This window comes from Bolinopsis microptera, chromosome 12 (genome assembly GCF_026151205.1).
Source record: "Bolinopsis microptera isolate Bmic1 chromosome 12, MBARI_Bmic_1.0, whole genome shotgun sequence".
Lineage (NCBI taxonomy): Eukaryota > Metazoa > Ctenophora > Tentaculata > Lobata > Bolinopsidae > Bolinopsis > Bolinopsis microptera.
In genome coordinates this window covers 5,523,699-5,550,143 of record NC_087083.1, presented here as the reverse complement: position 1 = coordinate 5,550,143, position 26,445 = coordinate 5,523,699, and the positions used below count along the sequence as shown (strand labels likewise).

The window sequence follows — 26,445 nt, the reverse complement described above, 5'->3', positions numbered from 1 at the left end:
GCCCCGGCCAAAATCACAACCCCCGGCCCTTCCCGGCCCCGGTCAAAATTTGGCAATCCCCGGGGGGTAAACCCCGGCCCCGACCAATAAATTTACCCCCGGCCCCGGCCAAAAACCATGCATTTACCAGTGCATTTCTCAGTGGCCAGCCCCGGCCCCGGTCAGAATCCTGCCCCCGGTCGACCACAGGTGATGATCAACAAACTGTGATTTACAATTATCAGACGAAATATCTTACAAGATACGACGTTAGATAGTTCTAATTTCTATATCACTGATCTAGCATTCCAAGTTAGTGATCATGACATCTAAGAAAGAAGGAGGGGGAGGAAGTGCAGTGGACGAGGATAGTTCGGAATCTCACGGTTCTGATTCTTCGTGCGAACAGGACGACAACTCAGGTATAATAATTAGTAATTAATTAGTAATTAATCAGTAATTAATCAGTAATTAACAGATATATTAGAGTATTAGATGTTAAGTTTAAGTAGATAAAAAACTTTGATGAAAAAAGAAAGAGTTCAATATATATTTAAAGGTTACAAATAAATTTGACAAAATTGATTTAGCAATTGATTGATAAATTACATTGGTAATTAATTAATTAAAGATGATACGATGGACCAGACGAGGAAAAAAGAAGCGCAATTCAGTATGGCACGAATAGAGAAACATTTCACCGATCTTAAAGAACAGCTGTACAAAGATAGGATAAGCCAAGTTGAGAAAAAAATTGAGGAAGTCAAAAAAGGTAATGATAGTCTGAATTAAATTTGTGAAAATATATATACCTCTTTAAAGAGTCAACACAGCTATTCTTTAATTTAAAAACGAAAGAGAAACTCAGATCGAAAGTGAAACTGTTTATAGTTTGCTGAATGTTAAAACGAAGGAGAAACTCAGATCGAAAGTGAAACTGTATATAGTTTGCTGAATGTTAAAACTTCACAGGATCTGCTGAGGAGTATTTGAAACCTCTGAGAGAGTTAACGGCTGAAGGCGAGGACAAACTTCTTATAAACGGTAAAATCTAAACTGACTGCTTTTTTAGGAGAGAAAAACTGTTATTTAGCAATCAACACTCAATTCAGAGTGGTAGCACGATAATTTATCTGAAAAATAATGTTTTCAAACGTTATTGCCTGTACCTGACACTGTGGCAGTCAACTACCATGATAATTTATTGAATCGTTTAATGATATTGAGTACCAGTGCAGACACCATGTTCTACTTCTGTGTAAAAGTCCACAGCATTTAAAAGTTCTAACATGGGTATGCGAGATTGTTGGAGCGAATCCATACTCTGCAAAAAAGGTCAACATATTTAGTAGTCATTTACGCCGTATTCTGAGAGATTAATATTGGTATCACCTGCAAATAATGCGTTTTTGTTGCTATGTCTCGCCCAAATCTGTTAAGGTGTTTTCCAGTTTCTCTAAGTAACTGGGCACGTTTCCACTGGGAGACAGCATTTAAAAGTTCTATCATGGGTATGGAGTGGGTATTATATATATTATTATATAGGTTATTCAAATGTTTACCAAGTTTTGTACTCTTCAGAGACGGTGAAGCAGCTACAATGTGAGAGTGTATATAACAAGTTTGAAGCTGAAAAGAAGAGCTGTAAAGAACAGTTGGAGGTGATTATAATGTGATATTATTTACAGTTTTCCGCTATCTTGCTTTTGACATCATGTTATACTGTACTCAGTAAGCCAAATTGTATGAATACTAACTACAAATAATATATATATATATATTATGTAATAACTGGCTAACATTCCCGACAATACTGGATTATTCGTTTTAGTCTCCAACATTCCCCCGCCTCCCTAAGTGAAGATAAGAAACATTCTAAACTATTTCAGCAAGACAAGCTGTTGTTGTTTAACAGTGTACGAGATGATATTGAGGATAAGATAACGGAAGTAATGAACAATCGCACACCTTCTAACGTCGACATAGGTTCCTATTCCTCAATAAAAATAGCTGTATTCATATTCATGGATGGTATGCTGTACATTTTTACCTATATTTTTACTGGTTTATTCAATATTCATCACGTGACATTAATTACCCCATTAGACCGCTGGATAGAGAACCTGGGTAAACGTAAGAAGCGCACGTCAGGTATCTCACACAGAAAACCCGTCAGAGTAAAGGGCCCATACGTCGTGTATATGTTAACAGACCAAGATATTATCGAAGATATCAACTTTGTGAAGCAGGTTTTCTTTCTTTACTTTCTTTACTTTTCTCGGACTTAGAATTATAATTTTAGTGAGACTTCGTATTTTTATCTTTTATCTTTTTATTTTTAGCCCTTATTTTCTACTATACAATCCTCCCCTTACAGATTCTGCATCTGAAGAAAGAACGCCGAAGAACCAGAGAGCACCTTAATTCAGTTAGCAGTAACGATATGAGACAAGCAAAGTTCGAGGACGGCAAATTGTACTACGAAGGGAACTGGTTCGCTATTGGCTCCTCAGTTTATATCGACAAGATTGGATCGTCGCCATTGTAGTAAGTTCTTCTTTTGTATTTTCAACTATTTTCGTACTCTCGTTAAGGGGGGGGGGCCAATGGATATTTTTTTGTGAAACTTGATTTCGAGATAGCAGTTGACCAACAAACTAGGACCAGTGACCGAACTTTTGAGGGGGTCCCGGACCCTAACCGCCAAACGGTGCCTGCGGGGCAGCCACGCCCATATTTGGTCCAAATTAGGCCCAATTTAGCCAAATACCCTGAACATGCCCAAAACCCAAATTTTAGGTGCTCTACTTGTAGCTAATGGTCTCCTGAACTCGTATATGAAATTTCATCAAGATTGGACAAAAAATGACTGAGTTATGAGCCAAAAACCATATGCCCATATTTGGGCATACGCACCAAATTTGGTAGATTTCGTCCCATAAATTGGTCAAATATCAATATTTTTCACTGAAACTTACTTTATATGAAAGGTAAGCCTAAACTACATATTCTCTGTAAGTTATAGCTTTATATCTGTTTAAATGTGGATACTAAGGCGAAAAGACCACAAAAAATGAACTAAATTGCCCATATCTTGGTTCGCGATATTCGCGGAATTGATCTCATTAAAATTGTAACAACTCGATCAGTTTTCAAAATTTTTCCATGAAATTTTCGGAATCGACTTGAAATCGCATTTCCACCTTAGTTTGAGAACAGATTTTTGATTTAGGCCTCCAAAAAAATTTGGCGGCCAAATTCCAAAATTTTCCCGGAGAAATTCAGAATTTGGCCGCCAAATTTTTTTTGAGGCCTTAATCAAAAATCTGTTCTCAAACTAAGGTGGAAATGCGATTTCAAGTCGATTCCGAAAATTTCATGGAAAAATTTTGAAAACTGATCGAGTTGTTACAATTTTAATGAGATCAATTCCGCGAATATCGCGAACCAAGATATGGGCAATTTAGTTCATTTTTTGTGGTCTTTTCGCCTTAGTATCCACATTTAAACAGATATAAAGCTATAACTTACAGAGAATATGTAGTTTAGGCTTACCTTTCATATAAAGTAAGTTTCAGTGAAAAATATTGATATTTGACCAATTTATGGGACGAAATCTACCAAATTTGGTGCGTATGCCCAAATATGGGCATATGGTTTTTGGCTCATAACTCAGTCATTTTTTGTCCAATCTTGATGAAATTTCATATACGACTTCAAGAGACCATTAGCTACAAGTAGAGCACCTAAAATTTGGGTTTTGGGCATGTTCAGAGTATTTGGCTAAATTGGGCCTAATTTGGACCAAATATGGGCGTGGCTGCCCTGCGGGCACCGTTTGGCGGTTGGGGTCCGGGACCCCCTCAAAAGTTCGGTCACTGGTCTTAGTTTGTTGGTCAACTGCTATCTCGAAATCAAGTTTCACAAAAAAATATCCATTGGCCCCCCCCCCCTTAAGTTTTCAAATATTACCTAAGGCTCAAGCGTATTTCCGTGAAATTATGCAAAATATACAAATACGTAGTCCCTGAAATCATGGATTTCCCAAATTATGAAGGTAAGCGCGAAATCCGAACGCTTATTTTTCAATGAAACAACGTTTTATAGCATGCGCACGGTAGTTTGTGGCGCGCGCGCAATTGTGCAGACCAGAACTACAGCCAAATGTGTGAACGTAATGTGTCCCAAAAAAGACGACCAAGTAACTTTCGTTCATAATTCGCCTCAAATTTAACCTTATAACCTGAAACTACTTAAGTCCTGTGTTATGATGCTCCAGGATCTGTGCTGAAAATTTCAGTACAAATCTTCATCAGGAACCTGTTAATTTGGCCCATCCATTTTTCTGCCAGATGTGCCCTGATTGAATTTCTTAAAGAGCTGGTGAAGCCGCTGCTGAGCACATTTTGCCGTTTAAAATTATTACATCCTGTTCCTGTAAACCAAATTTACTCTCAAAATTCCAAGGCTCTAGCTCACGTGAGGATCACGAGATCCACCCTGCCAGCAGGTTCTAGTCAGCTGCAGGTTCTAGGCAGCTCGTAGGGTCGGCTGATCACCCCGTTAACTGATACGGTGCCCGGTACTCATGCTAAAGAGTTAGCAGCTCTGTTAGAGCCAATCAAGCAACAAGTCAGCACATGAAACCCGCAATAAATTGCACACTGCACGACAAAGGTGATGTTTTTAAGCACTTTGAGACCAAGAACCAGTGGCGTAACTTTGCCTTTTGGCGCCCCCCCCCCCCCCCGCTCAGTGACAAAAAGCGCCCCCCTAAAATTTTTTGTGTCCCTTAAAAAAAAAAAAAAAAAAAAAAAAAAAAAAAAGGTCGGGTACTTTTTTTCTCGCCCCCTAAGGCTTTTTGCGCCCCCCTGAAGCAAAAAAGGGTACCCCAAATATTTTTTTCGCGTCGACCGAACGCTAAATTGGACAGGGAAATACACAAACAAGGCGTTTTTCAGTGAAAGGGCCTAAAATTCAGGAAAATTGCGCCCCCCTTATACGGCGCCCCCCCGCACAGCGGGGTCTGCGGGGCCCTAAGTTACGCCACTGCCAAGAACAAGCCGATTGCATACAAATCATCGAGATGAATCCTAAAAAAGCATCATGAGGCTGTCACACGTACTGGAATGATCTAATGGTCTGACAATGTGTTCACGGACTCCAGGTCATACCCTGTGATGACATTCTCACACCGTTATTTACACGAATCAGTTGGCTGCCGTTTTTTAAACACCCTGTAGTTAAATCTGTGATTCACTTTCCTTGTGTCTTAAAACTATTGTTGTGTCATTTAATCTGTACCTGAACTCAAATAAATTGTCCTTTGAGACACAGTTCTGAATCAAAATGAAAAATTGTGCATGAATTAGTTTCTTAAATCCCATCTATCAAAACTGTCTCGCTGAAATTGCTCAAAATAAATTGGTCGAAATAAGATTAGAAATTTGGGAGAAAGCCTTAAATTTCCAGGATTCTGGTTACACAACTAAGCCAATCGCCATAAAGTTCGACACAGGTTTTTAAAAGTATGCAAATTACACTATTTTTCAATAAATCACCGCAATAACGCACATTTGTGGTTACTGATAGTTCAAGGTGTATTTTTGTCTGGATCTGGACAGAAATTGCTTCGCTATAATATCATCCATTTACTTAAACATAATTTTAATCAGAGTTTTTGTGAATTTGTGACACAGCTCAATTCGACAAATTCAAACCTGTACATTTTAAAGATTTCGTTTTTGATCAATGTCTTCGTTATTCTTCCGACAATTCTCAAAAGTTCGGGTGCGAAAACAGAAGTGGAGTTTGTGATCCAAATTAGGGAGGGGGGGGGGCAACCATCGTGTTAGGTTAAAGATAGGGGGAGATACGCGTTGATGTAAGGAAAGATGATCTAAAATAATGTTTTGGCTTTCGTAAGTGAACGATCCTGAGCCAGGAATGTTCAGAATCATAGCCAGGGCAATTCAAAATATATGATACTTCGATTGCACATTCCTGATATGGCAATCTCACGACAACAGACCACTGGGCAGTAGGTATGTCGTAATGACGTGAGAAAAGAAAATATCCGCTTTAACTTCCAGCCAACAATACTCCACATTGGACCTACTGGAAACTGTTGTTAATCAGCAATTAAGTAGCTAATTAGCAGACACACCCCTCATGGTAATCTGTTGTGGGACCTTGTCCTCCTTTAAATTTGTGAATGAACTGTCAATCCAATCCTCTTCTTAAGAAAACCTCGAGTCTAGGAATCCAAAGTTTTGTATGCTCCTCTTACCTCAACTACTTGAGATTACGTTACACGGTTACACCACTAATCCACTTATCTAGGGCCAACTTAAGTGTCAAATCATTTTATTTCCACGGAAGCCATGCTTGAATAATCTGGGCGACCTGCGAAATTTCGAGTATGAACCTTGATACTGTAGTTTGTACGTCAGTTGAAATTTTTTTGGTTAGCAAATCGAATGATTTCACCTTTTCATCCCACCTTAATTCATAAATGTAGATAAATTCATGTCTCATTCCCTTGAAACTAGCATTCCTTAAGATTGATACTTCAACAGTTTCACACCATCTCTTTCAGCCTGGTCCAGATCAAAAATAGCTTTCTATTCTAAGCATGCCACAGAATTGAATTGAACAATCAATGATTCTGAGATAGTCCATGCGCCCAACTACATAAATCTTGTAATTGTGGTCACTAACACTTGTGTCACTAAAGTGTCGAGTATTTGAAATATTTTTTGGTTAAATTGATTGAGATTTTAGATCGAATGTGATTTGTGATAAGCATAGATTCGATTAGCTGAGAATTAAGCGAACACACAGAAAACTGGATTTTTTTAGGTCTAGGTTATTTTTGGGACTTGGATAAAATCATGGAAGAGGATAAAACCCTATGGTCGGAACGTATATGGTTTACAACCAACTCGATACTCCGAATTGAATTGATGTAAATATTACAAATTGATAAAATGATTGAAGGAAACTGCAATAAAGTTATCTGCTAAAATTACGATTGTGTTTGATCTGAATGCTAGATGGAAGATCACAGAAATTCTTTTACTCATTCCACAATTCAGACAATTCAAGCAAAAAGCATATAATATATATACGCCCTGTAAATTGTATATAAATTATATAATTTCAGCGCAAGTTTTCGTGGTGCTTCTCAAATCTCAACTCTCCACTAAATAATAATTACAATACTCTCTACTTTCAGCGCAACTATCAGTGCAATCAACACGGGCGAAGTGTGGGTCCGACGAAGGGACGGCAGCAAAACAAAACTTTACATCTCACAGTTGCAACGGGGAAAATGTACGATAAGACATGATAATAGGTAACACATGGTAGAGAATACCTTCCTTTTTATCAGTAGGTTTGTGAGATGTTTACTTGTGCTTGGAGTTTGGGCCGTGGCTGCAGATGGGTTGTGAAGATTGTTGGTTCAGTAAGTTTGTGAGATATTTCCTTGTGATTAGAGTTCGGGTGGCCGATGGGTTGTGACGGCAGATTGTTACTTTACTAAGTTAACTGTGTTAGGACAGTATCTACAGATAGGTTGTGAGGCAGATTGTTTGATTTTGTTCGATGTAAACAATTAGCTGTTTCGATGTTCTTCGAGGTTGTAGAAGTCATTTCGTAATTGCCATCAGCAGAAAAAAACACAAGACCCGATCAGTTCCGAATTATGTTGGAGAGACCAGATATTATATTATCAATTATGTATCCATCACACCGACACTTTAAATATTATTTTAATTGCTTTACCCTTACAGTTGCTTTTATATCAAATTTATTGCTCTTGTCAGAGTGGCTTTTGTGGTGAAGTCTTAAACGGATTTTTTTTTCTAAATCGGTTCTTAACTGAGATGATTCGAATATTAGAAGGAGAACATTTTCTTTATTCTTGGAATTTTATGAGAAGCAGACTTAACATTCCCTAAAAGCCTTCCCGTAAAAGCCCTCCCAAGATCGCTTGTTATTCACGTAATATTTTTATTTTTTACTTAATTTTAATTATTTTAGATTTATCAGCAACTTAAGATCGGGCGAATACAAGTAATGATACAAATATATTTTAAATCCAAGTTAATATTTTACTTGAAAGTTAAATAATCGAACAACTTTAATAATAAATAAATAACTCACAAATAATCTGTAAACATCAAAATAACTCAAAGCAAATACATACCTAACTCGAAAAGGGTTTGTTATTTGTCCTACGTTTCTATTATCATTAAATAACGCCCTTTAACATAACTGCGACTTAAATTAACATCGTCCAATCAATTTCAACAACGCAAAAATCTATCTGATACATGCCGCACTAGTTTACAATACCTAACAACCGAGCATATGATATTATTTAACAACAAAAAATTTCTCATCAAATAGTCTACACTTCCTAAAGTCTTTTAACCCTTCCTCTTTCCTTTCTTGCCTGGATGGTAGAAGAATCCCAGTTTATTGGTTGGAATATCGTGGTTTTTGTTTCGTTTCTCTGCTCCTTTCGTCTTGTGATGGATCCTCCTGTCCGCTGATCGTCTTTGTAGAACGAGGCCATGGTTGTGTTGGACTGGTCGAGTTTCTGAGAAGATCCCTCTTTCAGGGTTAGGACCTAGAACTGTGCCAAAGCTCTGCTGCTCTGCTAGGATTTCCTGGGAAGGAAAGTTTCTTCTGCTTAGAGTTTCCCTAGAGTGTCTGCTTAGAGAGGGTTCGGAGTCTTCATTATCTTGAATTTGGTACTTGGAGGAGCTCCTGAGGGGAGCAGAGTGGCTGATAGCAAGGAGTAGGGGGATCAAGAAGAGTGTCTGATGTAGAACCATATCGCGAAGAAGTGGGGTTCGTTATCTAGATTATTTTGAGTTCCGGTTACCTGGCTTGTGGTGGTTGAGCTAGTCTTTAAAGTTCGAGTTGGTCGCTGGATACTGGCGAGATTTCAAAAACAATTCAGTTTGGGAACAACGTTAATGATTTGAGCTGGACGAGAAATGATTCATATAGCGCGACGTCGTGCCTAATTAAGGAATGCGACTGGCTAAGGAATGCTTGGCGTGTCACCATATTTTCCGAAAACTATTTATGGAATGCCTTCCGTGTTGTCAAGCGCAATTTGCTAATTTAACCCCCCGCGAGGGGTAAGGGCAGTTAAATAACTTAATAGCCCCGTTGATCTTTAGTCAAAGAGGCTTAATGTCCATAGTTATACTTCCGCTAATAGGTTCCAGGAATGCCAGGTAACATCAGTCCAGCGGTGTTCTTTTTTCCAGTTAATTTTTGGGGCTTGAAGCCGCCCGAGGTGACCAGGAAAAGGCTCATTTACGTAAGAGCATGCATCATAGTTCAACTAAATCCAAAGGACTAATTTAAATATAAATTCACGGATCGATTACATCATATTGCGCATGAGATGTGATCGGAAAGTGACCGGGAATGTGTCTGGGAATGCGTCTTAGTAAAGCACTCATTAATGGTAGGCTCCGTCATCCATTATAAATCACAACATGAGACATTAACAAGGGACGGATTGGTAATATTATTATTGTTAATAGCCCTGCGTTGCTAATTTAAGCTTCAATCGGCGCCGACTTCCTAAATGAGCAAAGAATCCCAACTTTGAAAGTCAAAAGTACGCTGAATTTTCTCTCTGTACGACACTTTGAGGTAAACAAGAACTTGAAATCGTCACCAGTACGTGTTCATGATAATTATACTGATAACCACACCGAGAATTACTCTAGAATTTTCCATTATCGCCTAATTTACATACTTCTCAGTCCTGACAGATCCTGTCGCTGCAGAGCACCTCGCCCTCTAAAATATGGGGATAGGAAACAAACTTCACTCAGCCTCGGAATATATTGGGACAACAATATAACAACAATACATCTCACAGCTCTTTTTGTTCTCTTTTCTTAAACCCTTATTTTCGACAATTCAACGCACAATCTACATCTTTGACGAAATTTCAAACCTTTCATCGCAGTATAAGACAGAACCTTTCTCCACCTCACCGACCTCTGACGTCATTTCAACTACTTAACAGACAATTCGTCTCCCGCAGCTCACTCCAGCCCTGCTGCTACCACTCTATACCCATACTGTTCCGCAATAAATTCCTGCCAATTATGCCAGAAGTATTTAAATTGAATTTATTATTCCGGGTGTTTCACGCCCTCTCTCCTCGATATCTCGTTAACGAGACACTATACCTCCAGTATCCCGTTCTGCGGTTTCCTCACCCAGCCTCCGCCCCACTAATTGAACCTACAGTATCCGCTGGACGATAACTCCAATTATGGTAAGAGTGATAAATCATGAAATGAAGCACTCGCGGAACTCTTTTTATGGTAAGAGTGAATGTATGAAGTACGCGATGATTGATGATAGGGCTGGTTATAGAGCCGTCATATTAAATAATGAGCTGCTCATTTTTACGACATTTACGCCCGCCTATGTTATGCGGACAGACAGAAGACTGTAGGATTGTCCAGGGAAATTCCACAATTTGGCCGTCAGTGATGCACAAGTCCAAATAGAGGATGGAAAGTTGAGAGGTCTATTTGGAATGAAATTTCTGGGCGGCCCTTCATGGCATGTTCAGTATGCTTCATGGCATGTTTAGTATTTTTCGTATTCTTCTGAGTCTTCACAGGTCTAGGGATTCTTGAATTGTTTTTGAATGGGAAGATCTTTTGGGGTTTGAAAATATGTAATGGGAATTTCCCTGAGGGATCGTCAACATAATACTGATAATGCAGTCGTACCACGATCCTCAGGGCTGAAAATTATTTTCTAATTCCCACCCCGACCAAAACGCGTGTCCGTATGTGAGACTTAATTAACATGTCATAATTGCAAGAAAAAGTTAACGGAAAATGTCCGGTCCGTTTTGAAAGACCCCCGTATACATATCCCTAGCTTGGATTGTCATAAGTCCTTATTTGGATGATGTGGCAGTTTCGTCATGTCCCCATTTAGTATGGCGGGCTGTCCAATCAACCGATCATGAGGCCGCAAAATCACCAAAATCTTTGATGAAAATACAACTATTAGTTTAGATGTAGCTGATTTTTAAGGTATGACTGAGCTTGGGTAGCTTGGATACTGCAACCCCCAGGTTATTGGCTCTTGAAGAATTCCAAGTATGGTATATAATAAGGTGTTTTGTATGCTAGTGTTTGGTTTGCAAAACTGAATTCCATTTTCACGGTCCTTCATCACTTACTTATAAATCCAAGTTTAAACGGATTCAAACTACACAATACAGAAGATCAGACTATGAGACGTTGTTAAGTACCATTAAAATACAATACCTTTTCCTCCGACGCCCAATTATCATAAAATAATAGATTTCGAAAAAACGTCTGATTTGTTTGAGCGTGTTTCACTTATAAAAATTAAGCGAATATTTTGAAACTTCAAAACTTGTGACCACACGCAGAATTGAATAAAACTCCCACTTCTACTTTTTAGCCATGACAATTCCTCGCTCCCGAATGAAATGGCTCATCTCTCACAAATATCCATCTTTCTTCAACCCTGACAAGAACCCCCGGTTACGAGACGCACCAAAGGTAAATCAGATATTTTGGGCAGCAGACATTTTGTCTACCTAAAGCTTTAATTCAGAGGGATTTGTTAACCAATGATATCATCTGATACTCATTATGTACATTAATTATTAGTTGTTTATTAATTAAGGAGTTCTGAAGTTCTAAAAAATCGTGAGGTAAAGTCAAGGAACTGATTTTTTATTAAAAGCTGGTCTGTAAAGTAAGATTATCCACATTCCACAACAACTTTTTCCTCAAGTTTTGCCTAATATCCTTTATTATCGCAGGTTTTTCCACTAGCTATTAAAGAGAGTCCGAAACTGAATGTGTACTTGGGTCGAGTAGTCAGAACGGAGTATCCTCGTACTTGTGTAGTTCAGGTGAGGGATCACGTGGTTATCACGTGGTTATTACGTGGTTATTACGTCACGTAGTTATTACGTCACGTAGTTATTACGTCATGTGCATGTGGTTTTAAATTTTCGTTTATATTTCACTCGAAGTGCTAAAAATGCGGAGATTGATCTCACCTACCTATAAATTAAGTATCGCTGTTTGTTTTTTATCGGGAGAGTCTGAATGTTGTAAAGTATATTTGGTTAATATTTAATTAATGATTTATCAATGAATTAATAATTTGACAGGTTGAGAATACGGAAATACACCCTGAAATACACAGAGTTTACCAGAACAAGCACTGGGTATGTGAAACGTTTACTTTCGGTAGAATTACTTAGTACTTACCTGTAACATTCCTTGATTGCAAGATTATATCTTGGATCTCTGGTGATCCAGGCCACAAAGGGTACTTGATTCGTTTATCCAGTCCATCAATTAGATAACTGCTCTGAAGAACTCGTTACTTCAGTAAAAACATGCAATGTGAATTTTAACTAGTAACTGGGTAACGATTCTCTGTGATTCTGTAGAAGCTTTAATAATTACACATGAAACTGTATAAGCTTCTCCGGATTTAGCTCGTATACGTCACCTTGTAATCAATACTCACTGATTATGAGTTTAATTCTATTTTATTTTTATGATCTTGCTTCTAAAAAGTTTAAACTGTAACACAATCGTATCTCTAACAATAAAATGCTACAAAGTGCCTATAAAGTGCTACTTTTTTCCATGTCATGATTTCTCTTTAATCTTATTTAGGGTTAAAGACATTTTTAAAAGTTAGGGCGTAGTAAGTTTTAAAAAGTAAGATTATAATAATTATCCTGGTAAGCTAAAATCGTTGGATCCACCCATTTTAAGCCCCTGCACTGTATTACTGGGCAGCCCAGAAAATCACGTGGACGACTCCTAAGGTTTGCTGGCTGGGCTGTTCTTTACAACGTTTAAATAATAAGTGCCCTTTAATGTGGGTTTACAGATTTGGAGATGTGACTCTTCCGCTCTAAGATTTGTTAATGGTTTTGATACTAAATCTTTTATATAGTTGAGCTTCTGAGTGCTTTCCTAATGGCGCAAATACATTTTAAAAGTTTGTTCGTAGGTGCCGAAAATAATATATCTTTAGGTGTGCCCATCAGATCTACCATTTCAACTCTTTGGGTGGTGCCTGGGACTATGCACATCACATTCCTACACAGAAATGCTTGTGGCAAATTAGTTCTAACTACTAGTACTAAACCTGCTAGTATTTGCTGGTTTTAGATATTTCAAAATTCCTAATAAATAAGATGATGATATTATCAGATACACGTACACGATCCAGGACAGGAGTGTTATATCGGAGATGAGGTGATGATAAACCCCAGGACTCCACCACACGGTGTTCAATACCATGGTAAACCTTATCAGGTTAGTTAAGTTATCAGGTCGGTTAAGTTATTAATTAGAGGGTGACACATCAGAGGAACTTAATTTGTAGTGGTACTTTTTACTTTAGAAAGTTAAATCAAGGTTCTCTCCACTTCAGGTTTTAAAGTTTTTATCCAGAGCAGAAGGATACACGGACCATTATAATGGAAAAGTGTGGATCCGCAGTGAAAAACCATCCAGCTACAGGTACTTCTGCAATTCCGGATCTTTATTACTTCTGCAATTCCGGATTTTTATCACTTCTGCAATTCCGGGAATTTATTACTTCTGCAATTCCGGATCTTTTTTACTTCTACAATTCCGGATCTTTATTACTTCTGCAATTCCGGATTTTTCTCACTTCTGCAATTCCGGTTCTTTATTAATTCTGCAATTCCGGATCTTTATTACTTCTACAATTCCGGATCTTTATTACTTTTGCAATTCCGGATCTTTATTACTTCTGCAATTCCGGATCTTAATTACTTCTGCAATTCCGGATCTTTATTACTTCTGCAATTCCGGATCTTTATTACTTCTGCAATTCCGGATCTTTATTACTTCTGCAATTCCGGATCTTCATAACTTCTGCAATTCCGGATCTTTATTACTTATATTTATTATATCTGTTTATTACTAATTAATTATTTGAACCATTAGCAACGAGAAAATAAAACTAACGGTAATTTCCCAACGTAAAGTTTCATTCGTTCAGTCCATGGGGGACTAATAATTACTAATTTTAACTAGTAATTAGTAATGTTAAAACATTTTCAGTAGCCTTTAACACTGTTCCCTTAATTTATAGTTAGCTATTGTGCGGATGTATTAATTTCCCCTCGTTCACAATTCAAATATTACGTTTAGTTAGGGGTCGTTCACAATTCACATATTACGTAATCACTTTTTGGAACATTTTTACTATTCGAACACATTAACAGTACATTCCCCCTGAATATCCATCAGTTCATTGGAATTAAAGGTAGCTACAAACTGTCTCTCTCCCACTTTCTTAGCCTGGACTGTCACCGTAGCTGACATCTTATGTTTAGGTTTCACTGTCCCGCAGTTCACGTTCACCGGCCTCAAGTTCCTGGCCATCTCCAACCTAATCCTCCCATTCTTGAGGGGCACCTTCAGAGGGTTTTGCACCTGAATCTTCAGTTTTATGCTGTGTCCCTTCTGGACCTGCTTACTTGAGGGGGTTAGGATGATGCTGGGTTTCTTGAAGTCAAATTGTTCTGAATCTGTGTAGATTTGGTTGGTTCCGTCCACCGCGGCTCTCACAGATACCTTTACAGCCCCGTCTGGGGTCATCTTGCAAACGTAGTCTTCGGGGGAGAGGTACAGCGCACATTTACTTGTGTCACGCTCTGGGATATTATAGTCAAATTTAGTGAAATTTAGTCAAATTTAGTGGGAAATTAGACTCCTGGGTTTTAATTTGGTCTGGAGTTGACCAGATCATGAACTCGTTTGCCATTATGCATCGGTTGTTTTATAGTGAAAGAACCAGGGAATAAATAGGGATTACTAAATCCGCTTCTTTTGAAATTCTACCACTAAATTGATCTAGAAGTTAAAAACAAATTTAGAATAACCTGGTACAAAGAGGGTATGCTGCATTCTCTTCAGCTCCCCCAAAACCCTGCCCATATAAGTACAACTACTGCACGTCATTACCACTTTCACTGTCTTCGGCTCCGAGGAAGTATTCTTAGCCTCCAGCTGAATCACTACACTTTCCCCCAACTTCACTTCTCCTATATTCACTGAAAACTTCATCTCCTCGCTCAGAGTGTTGTTCTTGTAGTAATCCTCAAGATAAGCTCCGCGCGCGCCTTGGCAGGCTGCTGCGCCTACTGCTTCGCGCTCGTTTGCAGACCCTTCTTCTGCTTTATACAAATGTTTGATGTCCACCATTTCGGAGCTTCCAACTGCCTTTGTAGCAACAAGTTTCCCAACCCCACTTGTATCAACTCTAGCTATCCTCATATCTCCGTCCTCTTCGACTATCCAGTACACGATATCGCCGTTAACCTCTGAAAACACGAAGCCTACATCATAGCCGGTGTTAGTGTCCCCCGCTTTGACCGCAGTGAGAGGAGCAGGTCCACACTGCATCCTACCTGAACTCTCTTCTTGGGGTGTAGCATCAAGCGCCTGCCACCCATCGTACTTGGCATTGCGTAGATCCCTGCGCGTAAACCATGCTTCAACCCACACGTGGAAGTTCCACGTGCTGTCATCATAATCAGATAAACTGTTCCCTAGATGGTCGAAGTGGATGTCAATCGTATTACTATCATCGTGGTCGTGACCAGAGCAGAAGTTTGTAACTGATCTCGCCGGAATACCAAGAGTCCGATACAAGGAGGTCAGAACACCCGAAAACACCCAACACTGCCCGAACTTAACTTGTTGAGGCCTGTTCTTCCAAAACGTCTCCACAACGTCCACACTGCCTGTCCAGCTGGTAGGAGGTGCTCCACCTGAGTAATCCCCGCTCCAATTGCCACACAGAATTCCATTGTCGTCGTCACAGCTGTTCACCAGGGCGGTAAAGGCACGGGTAACCTCCACAACATCCCCCTTGTTCTGGTCTGATAACCAGTCTCCAGACTCCAGGAGGTATAGGGCAGCTAGGAGCATGGTGTCGTCAAACTGGCCGAATATCCAGGGCCTACCTATCACGTTGGTGATGGAGCCGACGTAGACTCGTCCTATATCATTCAGAACGTACTCCTCTCTCTCCTTCTCGTCCTTTATGTACACCTGGTGGGAGGTGGTTTCTTCAATGTGTGTATAATTGTCAGATTATATAGAACTTGATCCTTCTCTACCTGACCTACCACCTCACCCCACCGGACTCCTAACCCTGATTCCTCACCTGATCTTCAGGACACCATGCGTTGAACAGCACCACCACCGGATCCATTACCTGGAACCTGGTGAGCTGCTTGCCCGTGAAACAGTCCACTGCTATCTTAAACTCGCCCACCATGGAAGTAACACCCGGCATTACGTGGACAAGGAGGAAACCCTCTTCAGGTCCCGCGTCCAACTTCATGGCCCAGTACTTGCTGTTGTTGATGTCACTTTTATTTGGACAGAGTTTTACAAGGGTTCCTTTGCTGACTCGAGGCTTGGGACCGTACATCAGGTAGATTTCAAGGGAGTCTGAGTCTGGTCGGTAAGGACGATCTAGCTCGATTAGGATCTGGAAATGCTGGCCTCGCCGCACGATCAGTTTGTCGAGTTCGTATTCATCTGTTCTGTGCTCTTTTCTGTTTATTTCCAACTGCAGGTCTACCTGATGAGTTGACATTTAAAAACGGACAAAATATTTAAGTTGAAATCTTTGAACCGGGCTCTCGGATCATCCAAGTTTTTGAAAAGCTGGTAATTTAAAATCTGTACCTTTTTCACAGACAGCTGATCTGGAGCTGTTTTGTTGATTGTCTTCCATATTGACTCTGTACCTGATAACACTCCTCCTCCTCCTCCTCCCCCTCCTTCACACCGTCCCACCATCCTACCGGCTGTCAACCTTTATTGTTCTGTTTTTCACTTTCCTCTACAGAAAGTCTGAATTTTATTAACAAATTCTGTGAAGAGTGTAACTCTAAATCTAGAAATCTTCGGAGACGCGATTTGGTTCTGTCTCCTAACCCTTTAAAAAGTTAGAGTTCAAATAAATGATCCCAAAGCAAAACAGCTGGTAAAATTAAAAATGAGGGACGAGGGTCCTCATCTTAACACTACATAACTTGACACTATGAAATGCTGTTGAATGTGCAAGTCGAGTACGGTAATATATGGGATATGTTTTATTTCTTCAATTACAGCTTTTTCAATTGAATTTATACCCATCGATAGCTTAGTTCAATAGTTTACTTTAGTTAGTTCAATAGTTCACGATATTTTTGTGTCCGATGAAATTTTCACCGAGGGACCTTTGGAAATTACGGAGAAAATAAGAGCTTTTTCCCAGTACGTACTTGAAATAATATATAATATATAACGTAAAATGTCAATCCTAAAACTTAATCTTGAGTTTCCAGCTGTAACTGCTGCCTGGCACATTTCTTTCGCACTTTTTTGGAGGTCATACGCTAATGTAGGGTAATGTAAACGTAGGTTTCTAATATCCTTATTATATATGAACCGTCTTGCACCCGCCACCTTGTGCCCGCCACCTAATATTGTTTAAATATCTAAATAGGTTCGGAGTCTATTAAAGTACGAAATAAGGAAACCAACATACCCTGAATTTGTTCAAAATAGGACGAGGATAACACCCCATTAGTCTTGGATCCTTGATGCATCAAGGCATTTTGGTTTCCTTGTACTTATTAGACTCGGTGTCCCATATTTTCCACAGAGTCGGTTAGATAATTAGAGATACCCTAATTATAGACTGAACCGTCATCCACCATCCACCTAACATATCAAAATGGATTCGACTTCCCGTTTTAGATTGGTAAAATTCTAGTAACATCAGCGCCTTATTTAAGACAATTTCAGAGTATTTCCTTATTAGGATCCGGTCAGAACTTTAGGTTAGTGTCTGCGGTTAGTTATTTCAACATTTGAGATGAAAGTTAAATCGTTCAAGCAGGGTGTTTCAAGTGTGACCTCACAAAACTTACTATGAGAGAGTTCAGAAATTCTAAAATTATCTTATGTTTATCAACACGTTATGTGACCACATCCAAAATGTTAAACAGTGATGGCCTAGCTTAAACAAGATAAATCTGATGACGTTTTCAAGGATAAATCACGTCCTAAGTGATTCCGTCACCTTTTGGACAAACTGTCGTATCGTTCCTTGTTAATAATTTCGCACAGTAAAACAATTTACCGCGAACCCTGATTTACCGCGGGTGTTTCCTTTCCCCAAACTCCGCAGTAAATGAGGGTTGTACCTCCTGGTGTAACATTAATAGACTTCCTGGGCCTGTCTAGCTCATCCTGCATTAAAAAGAGCTGCAGTAAATCCAGTGATGATATCAGAAATATAGGACTAATGGGGTACCATCCGCGTCCTATTTACAATAATTTCAGGGTATTTTGGGTACCTTGTACTTTATTAGGTTCCGGTCACATCCGCGTCTTATTTTCTGGGTATTCTGGGTCCCCTCAACTTTATTACTTACTATACTCCTTATATGGTCATCACGTGGTCACTTACTAGTTACTAGGTTAACAGGTCAGATCTTCTCTGCAGTGTCTTGCGGTCTGGGACTAATGGGTTAACATTCGCGTTCTATTTTAGACAATTTCATGCTATTTAAGTTTCCTTATTTCTTACTTTATTAAGAAGTAACAAGATAAGAGCCGACCTCGTGTTAAGATACGTCATTTCACCATGTCACGCTGTAAAAGTTATTATGGACGGGGAGTTGGTCTAAAATGGCTTAATTGTGAACGATCCCTAAATCCTGATGAAGAGTTATTTCATCAGATTTTAGCAGAGCAATAAATTTAACAAAAGCGCACAAATATGAACACATTATTTTTATTTTTTTAAATATTATATGACAATTATTTCCATCGAATAAACTAACTTAATCCCATATTCACGATGGAGGTTTTACAATATAATTTAGCAGACTAACTAAGTAATATAATTAAGTAATCTAAGTAAGTAATTTTATTAAGTAATCTAAATGGTTATTTATATAAATTACCAAAACTCTCACAGGCTGGAAGATACCCGTACGAGACCAGCGTACATGTCAGAGTTCCTCTTTACCCAAAACCTGAAGACGATTAAGGGAACACGTTCCGTTCTAGAGGTGGAAGCGTACGGAAAGAGGGCGCACGATGTGGACGAGGACTAGAGTGTCACGTGATGACTTGACGTCACCAGATTAACATGTTACGTCACCAAATAAACATGTGACGTCATCAGAGATACATGTGACGTCATCGCATTTAACTCCAAGCATTGCAAGGCTAGATCTCTGTGGTCCCAGAAATCAGAACTTCCCAGCACAGTATAAATTAATGTTTACTCTGTTGAGATGATAAGAGCGTGATTGCAATCAAGATTAGGATTAACTTTAGTAGGAACAATGAGATTCTCCTGGAGGCCTACTAATATATACAACACTTCATGTATCGTTATCCGAATACCACTAACGCGTTAGTGGTATTCGGATTTGTTTATAATTTATACTAATTTATTAAATTTTAGTTTTGATACAATGAAAATGTGTCGTCTCTCATATTTCAAGAAATTATTGATTCCTGATTGAATTGAAATTTTTGAAAGTTGTTAAGTTAATATTAAGTTAATAACCTTCTAATTTTATTAACTCTCTAGCTGAAAGAATGTTCTGTGTGCGGAGGTGCATCAGACCCACTCTTCAGCAGCTCGCTAAAGCACGTGGGATCAGCTCGTCCTGTATAGACCGTGAGTGTTTCAATCACGTGACTCGCCGTTTATTTCTCTGCAGTTTTATGATTATATAGAGGTATATAGCGCAGATACTCGTTTTCTTGTAATTATTTGAGGGCCGACTCCAAATGCTAGACTAACAAGTGTGATATGGAGATGACAGTTTTGTCAGAATTTTTATGGTCAGCCTATGATGGACGTACTGATATCTGTTGACTTATGATAGGCTTTCCAAAGATTTAATAATAATACAACAACATAATCTCTTAATTTTAGTATTATTTCACGTATAATATTTCGTGATGTTTCAAATTTTTCATCGTATCTTTTGAAAACTTTACCCAAATTTACATTGCCAAAGCATCTCAATAAATCATAGATTATAACGGTTACCGTCATCACTGATATCGTCGATTTCTGTAATCAATCAAAAATTGCACATGTAAATTATTTCCTGTCTCTAACCAGCACTGATGAAAACATTTTTGACTGAAACTTTTCTAACTCAAATCCTAATTTCAGCGAACATTGGCTTGACAACCGACCAGATCGAATACAGAGATGCCGCCCTGAACTTTGCCAAGACAGAACTAGCTCCTTACATGCAGATTTGGGACCTTTCGGTTAGTAGATGTCACGTGATTAGATAATTAGTTAATTAACTGTCAGTTTATTAGCAAGTGGGTTCATGCCCCCAGTACCTTGTACCCTAGGACCCTTACCTTGATCTTAACCCCAACCATATCCCTACCCTAGCTCCACTGGGGCCTCCCGTTTTCTTTTTTAAAAAGGATCTCGCATCTGTTTCCCTGTGCTGAATCTGTTCCAGACAGGACATTCTCAGAATCTCAAGAGACGACATAGTGTATATTTCCCTTTCCTCCCTCGATATCTATTTTCTGGGATAATCCACGGCGGATACTTGGTATTCCTGTCAAACGTCATTCTCTGTCAGAAGAAACCCAACACACCCACCAAAACAGGCCTGCCACGCGCTGGTCCAACAGTTACAGACCACGAATACAGCTGACACGTGTCTCCACACCATCACTTCTCATCCTCCCTCCAATAGAACAGCTCACCCTGGATCACATGAGTCCACGTGACGCCCACGTGACTTACATCTGACGCCCACGTGACTTACAGTTTGGGTGTTTGCAGGACCAGTTGGCCCTGAACACCAGGCTCTGTTACGTGGGAAGCAGGGTAGGTTTTCCTTCTCACTTGCGTCCTGTGATAGGAGCCTCCTGGTATTGACGATGAGTGGCAAATTACTCCTCTTTTTTACTTGAATTCTTTGTTTCCTAGCCCAACTAGGGATCATCCTTGTAAGGTTACTGGAGATTTTTGTAGAGTTGTGTTGGATATCCTGATCTTACTGAGAACTCACCTACAATATTTATTATCAATTATAAATATTAATTAAAAGCTGTGCAGTGTGCAGTGTGCACTTTAACTATTAACCTCTAATGGATGTGTTGCACAGCTTGGTTAGCTCAAAGGTGCAACTTTGTCCCGTTTTTTCTGGAGCCCACGTGACACGTAACAGCCCATTCTTTAGTATCCAGATTCCAGGAAACCCTTTCTTGTGCCCTAGGACCCGTTATATCTTAACTCTAATCCTCTCAGCTGGAGAATTCTACATTTAAAAGCAAGTGTCCTTTCGATGTATCAGTAGACTAATATAATGATGAATAAACCTAGGACTGAATCTGATTTCTTAATTTTTCCTGTCGCCTCAATGAACGCTGACTGGGCGATGTTTAACAGTAATTAGAAAATCAAGCATCTCAGAAACCGATTAAGAACTGAACCAAAAACTGTACACTATTCAGGAAGAGTTCCCGATAGAAACTATCAAGAAGAGCGCTGAGTTAGGATTTGGTGGACTGTTTGTTTCTCCCGACTATGGAGGTAAGAGTCAATTACTAAGAGTCTTACTAAGAGTCTTACTAAGACACTGGAGAGGAGTAGCAAAGCTTGGAATTTTAATTGAAGATTACACTAAAATCTCAAAATATAGAGGCCAGTTTTTCTGCGGCTGAATTATAATAATAATATAACCTGGGTAGATGATTAATACTGTAGGCTATATATACTGCTAACTGTAGTAGTAACTGTAGTAGTAACTGTGGTAGTAACTGTGGTAGTAACTGTAGTAGTAACTGTAGGCTATAATTACCTGATTAATTGTTTCTGTTCGATCACTTTTTTCAGGAGTAATGGGTAGAATCCTTCCCCTTTTTTAAACTTTTAAAGTATTTCAATCCTTCCAGGATTATCGTTACCAAGACACGACGGGAGTGTAATATTTGAGGCCCTTAGTCAGGGGTGTGTGACCACTGCTTCTTACATCACTATTCACAAGTAGGACTTAAAGTAGATATTATATTTATACAATCAATATAGGCTAATATATTTAAAGGCTTTAGTTATTCGGGGTCATGCGCTAAAACTTCTACTTCGCTGCTAAGCTATGAGCTAATTATACAAACGTTATGGTTCATTAAAGTAACCATGTACATTGTACATTGTACATAAGATTTTCTATTTCTACTCATGGCAGTATTTCATATCGATATGTTGATCAACCTTTTAATAATCAAATCAAGTCCTTTTCTTAAATTTATTTACGTTATTCACGTTATTACTACTAATAAACTTTATTTCGCAAACCAAATTCATTATTAATCAAGCGCAACTAAAACTAAAATTGCGCAGTATGGTGAACGCTATGATAGACACATTCGGAACGGAGGATCAGAGAGCGAAATACTGTTCTGAGTTGAGTACAATGGAGAAGTTAGCGTCTTACTGTCTCACTGAACCGGGTTCCGGGAGTGATGCTGCTGCTCTGGTTACTCGAGCTACTACTGACGGTTTATTTCCTCTTGGAAATTTAATTTCTTCTTTTTTTTCGAGTTTAATTGCACGCTTCGCAAATTCTAAGTATTAAAGTGAGCAACGTCTGAAAGTTGCAAAGCTGGTAGCGATGGTAATGCTACAATTGACTGATATTGATATCTACATTCTACAGGATCCAAATACATAGTGAACGGATCAAAAGCGTTTATATCGGGTGCTGGAGTTACAGATTTGCTTGTTGTCATGCTGAGGACGGGAGGGAAAGGCCCTAAAGGTAAGACAGAACTCGACCACTTTTTAGTGCAGATACGATTGCGCGGCTCCAGATTTCACATGTTAGTTGATCGGAGCCGCGCAACCTGATCTAGAGCGGAGCAGTTTACCAGTATGATATCTCGTGATCAGGACATCTGCTCAAAAAGCAAATACTCTTGAAATAAAAACTATTAAGAAAAGTTGGCGCTCATCATATGAAATCCGAAAATGTATTTCAAAATTTAATTCTTTTCCAATATTAATAACTTAATTGGTCAGAGTGCTAATCTATGTTTACCTGCTGGAATGTGTGCTAATTCCTGAACAATGAACATGTCTCTTCAGGGGTGTCAGCTCTTATAATTGACACGGCCACTCCTGGGATATCATACGGACAGAAAGAAAAGAAGGTACTACAACAGAAAATCATAATGCATTAGTAAAATATCTTTCCAAATGATTACGCTAGTGTAATTTTGACACAATAGCTATGTCTAAAACTGGTTACGCTGGTTACGATCAAAAAATTGATTACATAATATTTGAACGACCCCTAATATAATGATTAATTATTTTTAATAATTTATAATAATTATAGATCAAATAAAGATATTCCCCAGATAGGGTGGAACAATCAGCCAACTTGTGTTGTAAACTTTGACGATGTAGAGGTACCGTGTGAAAACTTACTGGGAGCGGAGGGACAGGGCTTCAACCTTGCTATGCATGGTTTAAACGGGGGCCGCATCAACATTGCTTCCTGCAGTCTAGGTAAGTTGGTGCCCGTATAGTTTAAGCTTTTTCGGGTCAATGTTTGTTTTATTATTTTAAAATATGAGAAATTTTAAGATTGAAAGATTTTAAGGTTTCGTAACTTTCAGCTGGAGTCTCTCGCTCTAACTGCATATTACAGGTGCAGCACAGCAGTGTTTAGCTGGAGTCTCTCGCTCTAACTGCATATTACAGGTGCAGCACAGCAGTGTTTAGAAGATGTTTTACACTACACTAACGACCGCAAAGCTTTCAACCAGCCTCTCAACGCTAACCAACACGTTCAGTTTAAACTGGCGGAGATGGCCACCGAGCTCACCACCGCGCGGCTCATTGTTAGACAGGTGCGGGGAACTACACTCAACTTTTGCTAAATAGCGATTATTACATCGTCATAGCTTTCTCAAATAACCCTTTTAGTTCATCGATTGTTTGTTTTTATTCGACTCTATCCCAGGCAGCTAAATCTCTGGACTCGAAGGAACCCAACGCAGTAGCCTTGTGCGCTATGTGTAAGCTGTACGCTACAGAGCGACTTTTCAAGGTTATTTACATTCTCAAACACCGTCTACGTCAAAGTGGACAAACGTTGAGTTTTAGTTTCCTCGACATTCCCAAATCCTACTTGTATTATTACTAATCATGTGATACCCTAAACCTCGTAATAACGTTATCATCTCTACATCCCTACTTTCCCTACATTCCCTATATAATATTAATATTCCCTATACCTCTTATATTTCGGAACTTTCTCTCTTACCTTCATTGCATTCATTACCTACATTACCTACATTACCTACATTACCTACATTACCTACATTACCTGAATTACATTCCTAATACCTGCAGGTGTGTGATGACGCTTTACAGCTGCACGGTGGTTACGGTTACCTGAAGTCCTATCCGGTTCAGCAGTTCTGGAGGGACTCTCGCGTACACAGAATATTGGAAGGAACAAGCGAGGTAAGAGAAATTGTAATATTTAAGTAGTATAGTATAGTTGGTAGCATCGTGAATTAACTCAGTTTATTCACGATGCTACCAACTACTTAACCTGGAAGTCTAACATTGATCAAAACTTTATTATAAAGTTTGGATCAAGGTTAGACTTCCGAGTTATGAACCTTTTTTTCTGGGAGATAAGTCGAGCTACATCGACAGATTCAGCAAACAAATTTAAGAAATTGCAATTGTATTGGAGACTCCAGATCCAACGAAGTCTGGAATCGTTTAAATGTAATTCTATAAATCCACTTTATATAATTAAGGCAAATCATGTAAGTGTAACGATTTATAATAAATCGTTACATTACATGATTTGCCTTAATTATATGTTATTGTTTACCATGATACCTTTAATTAACTACCCGATACTATCCCAGAACTATTAAAACTATTCCAGGTTATGCACATGCTGGTAGCTAGAGACCTCCTCAAACATCTCTAATGATCAGATCCTCATTTACCTGTGACCCATGTGACCATTGTGTGACCTGTCCTCTGCTCGTCAATTAATAGGAAAAATAAGAATAGCTCTGAACTCTTCTTTTGCTCCCGAAAATCACAAATTTTTCAATAAAAAACTTAGGTGATTTTCTATTTTCGTTAACTCTAGTTGTAAGTTTGATCATGCTTTCGATTCATCAGATAGGTTAGTAGAGAAAATTATAAAATGTAAATATTGATATGCTTTGTTAATACGTTTCGGTTTATGTTGATTATTGCTATAATAACATTGTTGTTTAATACGCACATTTATATAGATGCGTGTTAAGTTGGTCATCTGTTTAATCAAAATGAATGCGAAACTGGTTCCTCCTATCCAACACCTGCTGAGAAAATTTTTACAATATGATTTTCTTTGTTTGGTCAATAAAATTACATTGACAATCATCTATGCTCAATATACTGAAAATATGAAGGGTTTTTACGCTTATCTAAATTATTAAGCTTTCTGTCAGTTTTTACGTAACTTTATCTTATATTTATTTAGATTTTGTTTCTACAATTAATAATAAAAATGTTTTATTTTGATTAGACGTTTTGGGTGTAATTCTGGACCACATCTTTTATAGGGCACTGAACTCTGAGGAAATTTCAAGCTGATTTTTCTCATATTATTAGCTTAGTTTGATACACGGACACCGTGACTATACTGGCAATCACATATTCATAATTCACAGTTCCACCCTTGACAGACACGATAAATAACTAATTTCAGCCGATATCTCGCTTCACCTAACCATTGCCAATGGCATTGGCCATGCGGGCTATTAATATATCGCGTCAGTATACGTGATACGTGACGTGTTTGTTACTGCAAGCGCAAAGCCGGTTTGGTTAGAGCAAATATCTCACCAGGGGAGCATTTTGATGTTTAACTCTATATCATGTGGGCCGGGGTGATTCGGAATCAGTGTTCAAAAATACATCGATGCAGGTTGGTTTCAGCTGTCTGGGGCCCTTTTAGAAAAATCTCGATGATCGAGTGTAGATTGATTTTGTATCACGTCGTGACCCCATACCATTGTCATTTCGTTGACTGTTGACATACGTTGCAAGCCACTTTTCGCGCGCGATATTTGGATACGAAACATGTATCAATCATTTCGTGTTTCACTTATTGGAGTGAAAGTCACGTTACATCCGCGCGGCGGGCCTACAACGTGAGGCAAGAGTAATATAGTACGTGTGTAACTCATCAGGAATCGCCCTGCCCTATATCGTATATGAGGTAGTGCGCCATCGACAGTAAGCCGCGCGTGCCGACTGTAGGGTGGT

The 26,445-nt window shown here is 38.9% G+C and overlaps 4 protein-coding genes across 5 annotated transcripts; 3 read left to right on the top strand and 1 right to left on the bottom strand.

Moving 5' to 3' along the window:
* Positions 1 to 278: 278 nt before the first annotated feature.
* Positions 279 to 9,978, top strand: LOC134824267 (breast cancer metastasis-suppressor 1-like protein). 2 transcript variants are annotated; one of them, XM_063836049.1, is made up of 9 exons: positions 279 to 401; positions 611 to 751; positions 952 to 1,023; positions 1,561 to 1,640; positions 1,869 to 1,965; positions 2,086 to 2,228; positions 2,357 to 2,526; positions 7,217 to 7,336; positions 9,777 to 9,978. In XM_063836049.1, the coding sequence occupies exons 1-9, from the start codon at positions 302 to 304 to the stop codon at positions 9,916 to 9,918; spliced, it is 1,065 nt and encodes a 354-aa protein (XP_063692119.1). In that variant the 5' UTR covers positions 279 to 301; the 3' UTR covers positions 9,919 to 9,978. The 2 variants fall into 2 exon arrangements, with proteins under 2 accessions (XP_063692119.1, XP_063692120.1); XM_063836050.1 differs by having other exon boundaries at positions 7,217 to 7,314; positions 9,777 to 9,883.
* A 1,497-nt stretch (positions 9,979 to 11,475) lies between these two features.
* Positions 11,476 to 19,586, top strand: LOC134824298 (uncharacterized). Its single transcript, XM_063836119.1, has 6 exons — positions 11,476 to 11,576; positions 11,843 to 11,935; positions 12,200 to 12,256; positions 13,263 to 13,367; positions 13,486 to 13,574; positions 19,075 to 19,586. The coding sequence occupies exons 1-6, from the start codon at positions 11,478 to 11,480 to the stop codon at positions 19,211 to 19,213; spliced, it is 582 nt and encodes a 193-aa protein (XP_063692189.1). The 5' UTR covers positions 11,476 to 11,477; the 3' UTR covers positions 19,214 to 19,586.
* On the bottom strand, positions 14,289 to 18,347 carry LOC134824451 (protein-glutamine gamma-glutamyltransferase K-like). Its single transcript, XM_063836357.1, has 4 exons — positions 18,249 to 18,347; positions 16,258 to 16,680; positions 14,969 to 16,142; positions 14,289 to 14,740 (listed from the first exon to the last, which is right to left on the bottom strand). Exons 1-4 carry the CDS (start codon positions 18,345 to 18,347, stop codon positions 14,289 to 14,291), a joined length of 2,148 nt encoding a protein of 715 aa, XP_063692427.1.
* A 116-nt stretch (positions 19,587 to 19,702) lies between the features above and the next one.
* Positions 19,703 to 25,700, top strand: LOC134823974 (isobutyryl-CoA dehydrogenase, mitochondrial-like). Its single transcript, XM_063835573.1, has 12 exons — positions 19,703 to 19,788; positions 20,296 to 20,396; positions 21,609 to 21,687; positions 22,050 to 22,140; positions 22,495 to 22,652; positions 22,811 to 22,912; positions 23,239 to 23,303; positions 23,514 to 23,664; positions 23,860 to 24,008; positions 24,122 to 24,208; positions 24,514 to 24,627; positions 25,067 to 25,700. Exons 1-12 carry the CDS (start codon positions 19,707 to 19,709, stop codon positions 25,109 to 25,111), a joined length of 1,224 nt encoding a protein of 407 aa, XP_063691643.1. The 5' UTR covers positions 19,703 to 19,706; the 3' UTR covers positions 25,112 to 25,700.
* Positions 25,701 to 26,445: the final 745 nt, after the last annotated feature.